The 13,337-nt window shown below is 50.3% G+C and overlaps 1 protein-coding gene across 8 annotated transcripts in view; it reads left to right on the top strand.

The window, feature by feature from the left end:
* The first annotated feature begins 461 nt into the window (after positions 1-461).
* The window catches only part of VWA2 (von Willebrand factor A domain containing 2), a 48,257-nt gene continuing 35,381 nt past the window's right edge, over positions 462-13,337 (top strand). For 4 of the 8 annotated variants that reach the window (XM_070219915.1, XM_070219906.1, XM_070219905.1 and 1 more), the window contains exons 1-2: positions 462-1,166; positions 9,235-9,296. In XM_070219915.1, the coding sequence (XP_070076016.1) occupies positions 9,245-9,296 (52 nt within the window). In that variant the 5' untranslated portion in view covers positions 462-1,166; positions 9,235-9,244. Of the gene's footprint in view, positions 1,167-4,324; positions 4,555-7,503; positions 7,611-9,234; positions 9,297-13,337 lie in introns of those variants that run through there. The other 4 variants (XM_070219926.1, XM_070219948.1, XM_070219937.1 and 1 more) reach the window with 4 other exon arrangements.

Here is a 13,337-nt window from a genome sequence, read left to right as displayed (position 1 = left end):
CCTGTCCCCCACGGGTGACTCTCCTGGTATTTGAAATACCAGTAGCATCGCTTTCAGCATCACGGATCCTCCACAGTATGACAACCGACAGACAGGTTGTGTGATTCCCTGATCTGGAAAGGGACCCGGGCCGCCACAGTGAGAGCGCCAGATCTTAACCACTTGACCACCAGGGCTGGATGCTATGCAATAATAGCCAACGTTTGAGTGCCTACTATGTACAAGGCATTGTGCCACGCATCGTGCTATTTTGCTTTGCGGCATTTGATTTTTAAAAAATCAGGCACCTTCTAGATTTAAACGAGATGCTGGCCAAAAGGCCTGCTTATTAATGCCCAACTGCAATAACAGGACAGACAGGTAAACAAACGGCAATTGCCACGACAAACAGAAGCGATGCCAAAGTCAACATTTTCGCTTGCGTCGGTGCAATAAAACCTGCGGAGTCGACAGCGGATGGCACAGTGCTTGCTCCCTGCTGCACCGCTCAGAGGCGGGGAGGCCCGCGCAGAAGGAGGTACCTTTGTTTATTTGCCCACCTTGGCCAAAGCCTCGTTAACCGCGAGAGGCGACGTTGGCCGGGTTCCCAGAAGCGCCTGATGCACGCCCCTTGGGACAGAGCGTCCAACCCCAGCAGGGTCCGCCCGCGCGTCTCGCCGCCACCCCTCTGTAAGGAATACAGGTGTCCCACGTGGCTCCCACCCCTGGGACGCCCCTCCTGTGGGCCTGCAGCGCCCCCTGGCCCGAGCCGCGCCCGCGCGGGCCAGCAGAGCCGCCCCGGTGTCCGAGGCCCGCCGTGCGCTCGTCCCGCGAAGTCGGAGCCCAGCGCTGTCTCCGCGCTGCAGGGCACGCGCATCCCGGCCCCCGCTAGCGACCTCGGAAGGAGCGCCGGTTACTCCTTCGCGCTCCCAGGAGAGGAGTCCGCTCGGCCCCCAGCCGCCCCGGCCCGGAGGGCGGCGAGCGTGCGCCCCGCGGCGTTGCGGGCTTTGTTCGGCATTGTGTGCGCTTTGTCGGGGCGCCGCCGCGAGGCGAGGCCCGCGCGCCCCCGGCAGTCGGCGTCCCGGGCAGAGCGCACCTGGCGCGCGCCGCCTTCCGGCTCCCCGCCATCGGCCCGGGAGGGCTCGAGGGCCTCTCTCTCTCGGGAAGCACTGGAGCGCGGACCGCAGGTAAGGGGACAGGGACTCGGTGGCTGTGGGTGGAGGAGGGAACCACGTGTCAAATCCGACCTGCTTGGCATAGTCATGGGACCCCCTAACCTGGCGCCAGCAGAAGGGGCGCGCCTTTTGCGTAAAGGCTTCGAGGACATGCCCGAACTCCCCCTGACCCCTTTTACAGTTCAGGTGCAGGTGTTAAGATGCCTACCGTGCAGTTTTCTCAGGCAGCTGAGTGCTCCCAGCGAAGTCTCTGCAAGCTGCACCTGAGGGGCCCGCTGCCCTGAGAAACTGGCCGTTGAGCAATGGGAAGTTTGGGGGATTTGTCCTCCCTGGTGATTTCACATACTGGGACACCCTGCCTCCCTCGGGCCAGCTGACCTAGCTCTGCTTCCTGCACTTCTGCCCAGGGCTCGGCTCTTGGCCACCTGCTGGGACCGTAAAAGAGAGGGTCTCAAAATTACACCTTTGAAACTTGCTAGGGGGCATAGATTTAAAGACATGGTGGGCACCCAGGCAGAAGAGAGGAAGGCACCTTGCTGCCGTTTCACTGAAGAACCAATGGCTCTCCAGCTTAGAGGGGCCTTTCAATGGGGACACCATGCAATGTGTTGGTGTCTTGGAACTTTGAACGGTTTTCAAATTACGAAGTTGTCTTTTGTGGAAATCCAGCTCAGAGCCATTTCTTGATGGTGTAAGGATTTCCCAGACTAGGTCCCCAGGCAAACCCCAAAGGGCCAGGGGGATTCCTTCCTTCATCATCCCTGTCTGTTTGACTGAAAACCATCAATGACAGATATATTTTTCTTTAAATCTGGTTTTTGGTCTGTCATCCGAAACTTAGAGTAGCTATTTCCCCTCCCGCTCAATAGGCTCGAGTCCCCTGGAATGAACCAGTCAGATGCCTATGTTTTTACAGATGAGGAAACTGAGACTCAAAGAAGGTGGAAGACTGCTTGAGGGAAAATGGGAGAGTCTGCCAGGAACCCGATCTTTTGGGTTTTAAAGGGCTTCATAAACAGCAGGGTCATTAATTGTCAAGTGATGGCATTGGAGATAAGTGGTGAAAATGTAAAAGCCTTTTCTTAAGCATGCCTGCACCATGTGTGCATCTTATGGAGCATTTCCGTTACCTCCCCAACACCTGGGACAGTGCTGGGCACAGGGCAGATGCTTAATAGTTTTTATTGAACAAATTAACTTTCATGTAATTGTATCAGTGGAAGGGTCAGCAACACGATGAGGTGTTTAAGGACAATGGTCCTCAAACTTTGGTAGTCGACAGATCAGTGAAAAAAATTAATTGTTTTAATTGAGAGGACTGTAACAGAATTGCTAATTTATTTCATCCCACAAGGATATATATAATGTATATGTGTATGTTTTTTTGGTAAGCAAGATTGTCCCTGCTACATCCATGCAATTTTTCCTCTGTTTTGTATGTGGTGCACCACCACAGTGTGGCTTGATGAGTGGTGTGTAGGTCTGCGCCTGGGATCCCAACCGGTGAACCCCTGGCCTCCAAAGCAGAGCACACAAACTTAACCACTACACCACCAGGCCGGCCCCAAGGATATTTTTTTAAAATAGAACAAATCCCTCCTATAATCTACCAGGCTACTGGAGATCTCTTAGGGACCCTGCACAAGGGAGGGTCTATCCCATGCAATACCCCCACGTCAGCATCACCCCAGGCCAGAGACCTGGGACGGCTGAGTACCATCATTCAGGTTGTATTCCTTTCCTTTAGTTTACCCGTTCACCTTCTAAACAGCTCCAGCCGGCTTCCTCTTCCTCTCCCACCCACAGAATTACCTGCCAGGCTACCCTGTGTATGATCACTGTTCTCCATCCCTCGCTTCCTTTCCTGATCCTGAGTTCCTTCTCTTGAACTGGACTTCTCTGATCTCCACTTAGGAAACTGCCCCTGCCCAGGCATCGTGGTCTTGTGTGACAGTGGCAACACCTTTTCCAGGGAAATAGGATGGGCGATGCCACCCTCATTTTCGAGAGAAGGAAATTGAGTGTCTGAAGTGAAGGAATTTACCAGAGAGGCTCATGCTCAGGTCTCCTGACGTACGACGGGTTCTTTTTCCATTCTGTCTGTGTCCTGTGCACTTCTTGTCATGATCAGGCTGGCCACATCGGAAGACCTGGGCCTGATGCCAAGCTTGTGATTTACTAGCTTTTTGACCTTGGGCCCCAGCTTCTCCAAGACCATTTCCACATATGTAAAAATGGAAACGATCATGTCTACCCTATAAGGTTATGAGTGTCGTTAGATGAAATTAATATGTTAAATGTAATGATAGGCTCTTAACATCGTGCATTTAGGAAGTGTTTTTCCATTAGGAGGGCCTTTCACACGCGATTTCATTGGATCTACAAGACTGGTTGAGTCTGAAACTGAGATTCATCCCATTTGACAGATGAATGAACTGAGGCGGCGGGGGGGGGGGGGGGGAGTTGTTGTTGGCAGTCACGTAGCTGGTTAGAAGCAGAGCTGGTCTGGAATTCTGTCTCTGGACTTCCAGTCCTGTGTGCCTGCTTCCCAGAGTGCCACGGCAGTGAATTTGGGTCCTGTACAACTTAAATAAAGGATTTTCAAGTATCATCAAAACGAAGATCAAAATCTCTTCTGGCTAAAAATGATGCTTAGCAGGTGTGGCGAGTGCGGGAGGCCCTGCGATTTATGCCTCTCCACCCAGCTTTCTCCCCAGCCATCCAGGGAATCCACACGGCATGGTGCTCATCCCTTGGTGCTGACTTCTGGTTGTCGACCATTGGGTTCTGAAAATTTGTGATTCTTTTAGGCAGCTGGGGGAGTTGGGGTGGGAGCATGATTTTCCCCGAGCAGCTTGGAAAGCGCTCGCCCTGCCGTATCAAACTGGAGACGTGTCATCCACTTCCCTGGACTCTCTGGGCCTGAGCCAAGTGTTTCACCAAACGGACAAGGAAGACAGCAGGGGCTTCCTGGCCCAAGACTTTTACCTCCGATTTTCACGTCTTCCTGTTCAGGTGTTGCCTGTTCTTATAAAGGGCTCAGATTTCCATCCCGCTGCCTGAGAGAAGGCTGCCAAGCCCTAATCTAATATTCGGGGTTGGAATTGCATTTTCTAAGGAGTGGAAGTGGTTTCCATTTTCACCCTGCACTCGTTTCATTTCCGATCATAGAGGAGAAGGCGGGCATTGTGCTGCAAACTTGCCTTCAGCTATCGCCAGTCTGGCCCTTCTTTTTCAAAAGTAGCCTTGTTTCGGCCCTCGTTTCTTCCTGTGTCTTGGGAAATGCAAGTCCCGAGTGCAGTGTTTTGTGGCGCCCTGGAGCAAACCTCGCTCACCTGCTGTCCCAAATGTGGCCGGTGCCGCGTGGAATGAGGATTTGAAGACAACAATCAGATGAGAGGTTTGGAGGGCGGAGGGCATCTCTCCATGTGTGAGAACCCCAGAGGCCAGGAAGAAAGTGTGGGATTAGCATGAGTAATGGAACAGAAAGGAAGAAATGTGGTGAGCCAGGTGTCCTGTAATGGAAAAGGCTTGACAAGGTCTACCTGGGAACAAATCTGTTTCTGCCCCTGGGTTGCAGACTGCTCCTGACTACTTTGTACAAAAATGCAGAAAGCTCTGGAAATCTTCTCATGTTAGGTACTCAAGTTTGGGAGTTGCTGGCAGGTTATTACCTGGGTGGAAAACTGCAAAGGGCAGGATTTCGAGTGGCAGATTTTTCATGATCTTTCTGTTCCTCTATCCTGATCCCCAGGATCAGGAACTGACAGGTTGAACAGATTACTGGGAGGCCAGAATGGAGTCCAGTGCATTTATTAGCTGTGTAACCTGGGGCCAAACACTTAACTTCTGTATGCTTCAGTTTTGTCATCTGGAAAGTGGGGATAATACACTCTGGCCGGCTGTGCGGATTGGGAGAGAGAAGACCCTTGAGATTGGAGTCGGGTGCTAGGCACGCAGTAAAAGCTCGCTAGATGGTAGTAGCTGTTGATTTTTACTGTGGAATTTGTCCTTTTCAAAAAGTTTTCAGACGTAGGATCGTATTTAGAATGTGGAATTAGTATTGCAAGAAAGTTTTGATAAGTGAGGAGGGGGAAATAAGCTGCACATTTGAGATGATTGGGTGGGAAGAGATGGTAAAGAGTGCTATTAATACTTTACCAGCATCGAAATAGCATTAGTTTCACTTATCTTGGTATAAAAAAAATACAGTGAGCACAAAGGTTTGTCTGGAAGCATCCCTCTGGCCCATCAGTGGTGGGCATGATAGTATTTATTTTGTACAGCAAGCGCGTATTTCACCTACTGCGTGCTGGGCGCCCACAGCTGGGGCTCCAACAGAGACTAAGATGCAGGCAAGATAAACATCTCAGCAGGCAGTTTCAGTGTGGGCCATGACAATAGACCTTGTGTTTCCGGGACAGGGGAGGGAGGTGCTGCTGAGGTCCCAGAGCCAGCCCCATCTGATCCTAACACGTATGAGGAGGCATTGGACTTCTTGCATCGATTTGCCGGTTGCCAACATAAGTTTTGTTCTAATGAGCAGAAACTTAGGTGACTCAGGAAAACATTCACCTGGGCAAGCAGAGGCACATAGCAGAGCCAGGTGAAGGCACTTAGGTTTGTCTCCTAGCGGAGGGAGGGAGCCTGTGTACTGAGTGCCTTGCTATGCGGCAGGGACCTTCTGTACTTCCACCTTGTCCTCACGGCAGCCTGGGGAGGCTGCTGGCACCCTGGTTTTATAACAAAGTAACAGGTCTGAACCTTGGAGTCCTGCATGTGCCCAAGGTCAGAAGCTGTGACGTCAGAAAATCATCCTGGACCCAAAGACTACACAGCATTGAGAAGTCCTTTACCTCTGCCCTGCACGGCCCCTCGGCCCCAGGCCTCGCCCCTGCCTGGCCCCCAGGCCGCAGGTGGGGACTTGTCCTGCATCCCTTGTGTAGACTAAGAGGAAAGAAAATATGTCCCTGGGGGAAAGGAAAGTGGGGAGTCAGCCTTGCTGGCACCCGCCCAGCTGGAAGCCAGCAGGAAGCCCGTCGGCCTCTCAGCTAGCCCACATCCTCTCCGTCTACCTTTCTCCCTTTGATTGTGTCTGGGAAGCCCCTGACTTCCTTGCTCTTGCAATATTGACTCTGTAGTTTTCACTGAGATTAGGGGAAGCCATGAGCCTCTTAGTTATGTGAAACAAAAGGACACTCAGCTGGTTGGGACACTTGATTCAGTTTGTTTCAGAAATATTTCAAAATCCGACGAGCTGAGTAAGGTCTCACCATCATAGGTCTGTGATGGAGGGGAGACCATAAGGGGATGTTTAAAACCAGAAGACACCTTAGCAGCATCTGGTCCACCCTCCTCCTTTTGTAAGTGAGGAACCACAGCCTCTCATGGGGTCACATGGCATCGGATGAGAAGCGGGGCCCTGGACTCTGGTGCAGGCTCTCTGCCACCATGGGGCAGGTGTGACCCCTGCCTGTCAGTAGTCACTTATGGGTGTGCCAGCTCAATGTGGATGGAGTTCTGAGCAGTGGCTCTAGAAGCAGCATGATTAGAGGAAATCTCATTGAATCAGGAGCTCGAGACCTGCGCTGTGGGACTGCCCAGGACACCTCCCCTTCTGAGCCTCAGTGACCTCATCCTTCATCCACTGAGTTTCCTCTTTAATTTCACACCATATTGTGAGCTCTTCTCCCCTAGCTCCTGCTCCCTGAGGGTGGGAATGCAGGCTTAGGGGTAAGCACTGTCCCATGAAAGCACCCCCACCCCCACTGTTTATTCATATGTCCTGCAATTCCAAGTAACTGGCAATAGCACCTTTATGAACATGAGTGGGCCATTTTAATCTTTTCCGCAAATTAAGAATCTACATTTCCTGGGTGACTTTGATTTTCAAGGCAGCTGTTGCTCTCAGCGTGCTCAGCACATCCTCTGAATTCGGAGTCTGAGTTCTGTTTGGTTCCTGCAGCTGGCAGGTGTGATTTCAATGCCTGGCAGAAGTGGTGGAGTGCGAGTTCCTCTAACAAGTAAGAGAATTCATTTTAGTGCAGGGTAAGTTCAAGGCACTTCGGTGAGCTGCTAAAGATGGCCAGGAAGCTTCTGCTGTGTATTTTGGAGAAGTGGCATCCCCAGTGGAGGCGGGGAGGTCTGAAGCCCCAGGATACATAAATGAAAGCTTGGTGCTCCTGCCTTGTGATCCGTGTTCTGAGATGCAGAAGGGTGGTGCTTATCTAGGATGTTAAAGGGACTTTTCCCAGCCGCGTGCATCAGGTTGGAGTGAGTTTCCCCGATGCGGCTGCACTCTTGGGTACCCCACGCAGTGACTGACACTTCTCCTTCTGCCTTGCTCTAGAACCCGGGGTTCCCCTGGCGTCCTGCAGCTCTTCCCTTCCATATCTCTGCCCAGGATTCTCTCCTGAATGCGTGTCAGTGCTACGTGTTTACTGGAAGGAAACTTTAGTAAGACCTCCATGTGGCATTGCTTTGTTCTTCCAAGTCTTTTCTTTTCTTTTTCCCCTTTTATTTATTTATTTATTTATTTTTTGAGGAAGATTAGCCTTGAGCTAACTACTGCCAGTCCTCCAAAAGACTCTGAGGAAGCCTGGCCCTGAGCTAACATTGTACCCATCTTCCTCTACTTTATATGTGGGACGCCTACAACAGCATGGCCTGCCAAGCGGTGCCATGTCCGCACCCGGGATTCAAACCGGCGAACCCCGGACCACCAAGAAGCGGAACGTGCGAACTTAACTGCTGTGCCACCGGGCCGGCCCCTTCCAAGTCTTTTCTTAATGGGCAAATTCAATGCAGAGAAACCGTAGGCTGAGATCTTGAATGTATTGGATCCCAAAGGGCAAAAAATAGAATTTCTAGAACCTATTGTTAAGATATTTTTAGATTTTTCCCTGCTAAATTATACTGGGGAAAAAGTCTGAATTTCATTCTGTATGACCCCTTTCAGTTCTTGTGCTACAGGTACACTTGCTAAAACATTGGACTGTTTGAATTGTGTGTCAACTCTTTGTGATTCAAATGATAATAATGGTAATAATGCATTTCTTGGGCCTCACAGCTAAAATTAGAAGTAAACCTCAAGTCTGTGCCCTTATGGGATCAGAGATACAGTTTATAGTTTCTTATTAAAAGCTCTCACTTTCCACCCTAGTACCTCCCTCAAAAACTGATAAATAGGGGGCCAGCCCCATGGCCAAGAGGTTAAGTTCGCACTCTGCTTCAGCAGCCCAGTGTTCGCTGGTTCAGATCCTGGGTGCCGACCTACGCACTGCTCATCACACCATGCTGTGGTGGCATCCCACATAGAAGAACTAGAATGACTTACAACTAGGATATAAACTATGTACTGGGGCTTTGGGGAGGAAAAAAAAAGAGGAAGATTGGCAACAGATGTTAGCTCAGGGCCAATCTTCCTCACCAAAAAGCATACCTTCCAAAAAAAAAAAAAAAAAACAGAGAAAAATAATTGATAAATATCAGACCCCATGGATCTGAATTTTACCCTTACTATAAGCATTATTAGGCAATAAAAACTTAACAAAAAGACTTTTGTTTCTTCCTCTGCCACATTACTGTTTATAAATAATTTAGAAAGTGCAGATTTGGTGACCTGCTAGGTTTCAGAAAATGAAGACATTGAAATCAAGTCTTCAGCCTGTCAGAGTCTAGCTCCTCATGAAGACGTGGAGATGCTGAGAGGGAGGGACGTCCCCTAAGGTCACGTGGCTAGTCAGGGCCCAGGCCCAGCCAGGACACAGGTCTCCTGCCTGGGTCGCCTGGACAGAGCATACCTTGCTAGAGTCTGAAGGAGCTGGGGGTCTGGGAGGGGGGGTGTCTGAAGATGTTAGACTGTCCTTTAAAATCAGAGTCACGGGAGTAAAGTCTTCTGTGGCTTTTTGGGAATTTGCGTCAACTCCAGTCTACTGTAGTCATTATGGCGAGGAGGGGTTTCTAGAGTCCTATTTGTGCCCTGGGAAAGGCTGAGTAGTTGTCCTCTTGTTTGGGGGTGCGACTTGGGGACCTCACAGAGCTAATTGCTGATGCTTTTTTTCTTGTCCTGGCCCTCTAGTTCTACCAACATGCCCTCTTTCCTGTTGCTGGAAGCCATCTGCGTTTTCCTGTTTGCCGGAGGTAAGTGTTTTTGGTGGGGGGGTAAGATGTTGAGGGGTTTGGTTTGCCTCACATCCTGTCGATTTTAACTTCTAAAGGTTTCTTGAATGCATCTGTATCTCTCCACTCCACAGTCACCTGCCTAGTCTAAGCCCCATCATCTCGTGCTTGGACCACTGCAGTATCCTCCTGACTTGTGTCCCTGGGCCCTCCTGGTCCCACTCCAGCCCATTCTCCACACAGCAGCCATTTCAAAATGCAAATCTGATCATATCTAGACCCCTCTCCACTCCCACCCCGTGCCTGAAACTTTTAAGTGATGTCCCATTGCTCTTAAGAGGTCTGATCTGACCCATGCCACCTCTCATCCCCTCCGGTGCCCCCTCCCTCCACCCTTTGTGCTGCAGCCTACACTCCATCCAGTCCTGCCCAGCATCCTGGCTCCCTCTCACCTTAGGGGTTCTTGGTTATCGTGGCCCCTCTGCCTGAATCACCCCCTCACCCCAACACTGCTGCCCTGATAAACTCCTAATCATTTTCGGCACCTAGCACATTTCCTGCTGGACCCCCAGATCAGATCAGATCCCCCTATTAAAACCTCCTGTAGCCCTGAGTCCCTCTGCTGTGTAACATGTAACACAGGCATGAGTTTACTTCCGTGTAAAACTTAAAAATTAGTATCCATCTTCTCTACCGGATGTAAGTTCCGTGAGCAAGAGACTCTGCATATATTCTTTATTCACTACTGTGTAATCTCGGTGCCTAGCGCTGTGCTTGGCACCTGGTCGGTGCTCAAGAAGTAGATTAATGAATGAATAACGGAGCCAATCAGTTTTCTTGTTACTTCCCACTCTGTCCCTTCCAAGTTCTAGCCTCTTTGAAATATGAGATGGTACAAAGGAGTAGGTGTGTTTTGCGGATTGTTGTCCCACAAGTAAGAACAAGTGGACTGGGTGACCAGCTGTCCGAGGCTGGCTCAGCATCCTCTTGTGGACTCTGAGATTCTCTCTTGCAATTCCTCCCTCGTCTGTGTTTCTGTGAGTAGGTGTACTCTCTCTCTGCTGAGTTGGCTGCTGTCACCCGCCTATTCCCCAGAGCAGGAGAGATAAGAGAGGCTGGAAGAAGGGGGTGGTTGCTCAGCCCACCTACTGTCCCCTCTCTGAGCCATACAGGTGGATGAAGGAACACAGTAGCTTCATGGCCAAGGGACTGGGGAGAAATGAGACGTGTTTGAGGACAGGGTTTGAATACAGTCCCTGGAGGCCCAGGCCCAGTAAAATTTCTGTTCCAGCTCATTGTGGAACTTCACCTTCTGTGACCCTGTCCAGTTTGCAGAGCACTTGATCTGACCGTTGCTGGGTTGTGCAGATGAGGCAAGGGAGGCCAAGAGAGGCTGTGTGACTTGTCCTGGGTCACACAGCTATTGGTAGCAGAGCTGGGATGACAACCCAAGTCTCCTGACTCCTGGGCTGGCCCCACCACTCTGGGCTCATCTAGGGCAGACAAGACTGTACAGGAATGATCACCCTAAGCCTTGGCTCTCTTATCTGTAAAGTGAAAGGGTTTGATTAGATTAGTGATTCTCAATCCTGCAAGCTCCTTAGCACCACCCATCCCCCCAGGAGATTCAAGTTCTGGAGCCCAGACAGGTGGTCTTCAGAGGTGTGGGCTGAGTTGGTTAGAAGAGGAAGCAGCTATCACACATTCCTCAGCTCCCTGTTCCAGGGGAACCTCTGCAGAGTCCTGAGGTGACTTCACAGGGGAGCAGTGGCGATGTCAGTCAGGCACAAGGGGCTCACCTGAAGCCCGGCACCCCCGAGCATGTTGTACAGGGAGGTGCATTAGCTGAGTCTCATCCTCGGTGAGTGGTCTCTGGTCCTGGGGATGCTCTTTCCTCCCATCCAGGGGAGACGGCTGGTGTGTCTGCACCTGGAGAATTTGCTGGTCAGACATTTATAAAGGCACAGTGGTTTCCTGCAGGGCCTCTGGGATTCCTCAGCTCCTTTGCCAATGATCTGTGGACGCGGTCAGGAAACCTTAGTGTCCTCCTGCTGTGTGCAGAGAGCTGGGCTGGGCTCTGGAGGGCAGGGGCAAGTGGGGAGCTCCCAGGGGAGCAGCACCACATTATGGGGTGGGCTTCGGGGCCCCCGAATTGGCAGGATCTTGATGATGTCTGAACGCCGTAAAGCAGAAAGCATCTATTTTCTGGAAGATCAGGTTGCTGAATTATTGAGTAACTTCATGTTCTTCTGTTTTGGGATGTTTTTGGATGTGTTGCCCCTGCCTCTGTCCCAACATCTGCCATTTTCTATGGAAGCGGAAGATTTTCTTTTCTTTAATTCAGTCCACTGTCTGTGTTTGTAGTTTATGTGTTGTCTCTGCCTCTGGTGGGAAAACGGCAGTGGCAGTGTCCTAGACCTCATGAAAGCTGTTTGTCTGAAGCTTTTGACTGTGGCACTAATTGCTGGTTCCGCATACTGGCCTAGAACCATGTTCTCCATGAGGAGCGATTGGGGGAGGGCAAATCAGGTGAGCGGAAACTATCTGCTCAGAGATTGGGGCGGCGGCGAGAACCAGAAGCTAGTGTAGTTCTCCCCAGGGAATAGTGAGTGGGGAGGAGCCATAGAGGTGGAGATGGTTGACCAGTAACCTCTGGGGGGGCTGCAAACAGGAAGCATCCCCCCCAGAACCCAATATCATCTTTTGGTGTCCCCCTCCTTGTCACTTTCCTGGCATTTGCAAATCCCCATGAGCGCAACATCCCTGCATGTGTGATTCCCTGCCACTCCCCCCCCCCCACTTAACCTCTTTCCCCAGCAGCCCCCAAGCTCATCTTCCTTCCTGTGCCCCCTCCCTGGCTTGGCCTGCTCCTGGGCTCTGCCCACCCCAGCTTGGTCTCCTCTGTGCTGACCCACCAGACGTTGGCATTTATAAAGCATTGGCATGTGTACTTCTGCCACCAGATATCGACCCTTTTCACATTATCCCTCCAAGTGGTCCCCTCTTTGCCTTCAGGACTTGCATCATGGTGGGCTCGCTGTGTGGCAATCCTGGGGCTTCCTGGCATGTTATCCCTGCCCTCAAAGTCTATTTTTTAAATTGTTAATGATTGCTCAGGTACCATTATTACAAATTAACTGGCTTTCATATAAGAGAACAAAAGACTCATCCATGAACAGGAAGTAGGAAACCCCAAAACTTTTTAGCCCTTGTTCATAGTCATTGCGCTGAATGAATATATCAAAGTTTACTCAAAGTCCTGACTCTTTCGATTTTTTTTTATCTCCAGCATTCCTCTGTCACAAATAACATTGAAGGGAGTGGCTTGATGCATGTTTTCCCTTCTCTGAAATTGTTTTTCCTTCAGATCAGTTTCCAGGTGCAATACTACAGGGCCAAATGGTGTGAGCGTTTTTATGACTCTCAATTCATTTGGCCAAATTGTTTTCCAGAAGGGTTGTACCAATTTACAGTGCCACCACTGGAAAGTTTTTTCCTGATTTAATGTTTCCCCAATTACATTTAAATTTAGAAGTTGATCATCTAAATTTCATGTTTACAAGGGTATCTTGAGGCGGCCTAGTGGCATAGTGGTTAAGTTTGTGCACTCTGCTTCAGTGGCCCGGGGTTCACAGTTCAGATCCCAGGTGCAGACCCACACAGCACTCATCAAGCCGTGCTGTGGCAGCACCCCACATACAAATAGAGGAAGATTGGCACAGATGTTAGCTCAGGGACAATCTTCCTCACCAAAAAAAAAAAGGCAGGGGGATATCTCATTGTTTGAGTTAGAGGATTCTGTCACCTGTTTGAACATTTCCCCTTGTGCTTTTCTATGAATTCACTTTCTTCTATGAATTGTCTGTTCACATCCAAGGTTAATTTTTATAGCAAGGAGCTGCACCCCAGAGACACACCCAGTTATTATGCCTAACTAGGGGCAAAACTCATCAGAATCCCAGGCTCTCTATATCCCCTCTGTATATATTTTTAATTTTTCTCTTCAAAATACCCACATTTAAGTACAAAGATCCCTGATAGAAGTGGGGCAGTTGGGGGTTT

The sequence above is a fragment of the Equus caballus genome, chromosome 1 (genome assembly GCF_041296265.1).
Source record: "Equus caballus isolate H_3958 breed thoroughbred chromosome 1, TB-T2T, whole genome shotgun sequence".
Classification (NCBI taxonomy): Eukaryota; Metazoa; Chordata; class Mammalia; order Perissodactyla; family Equidae; genus Equus; species Equus caballus.
This window is presented reverse-complemented; position numbering and strand designations above follow the sequence as displayed.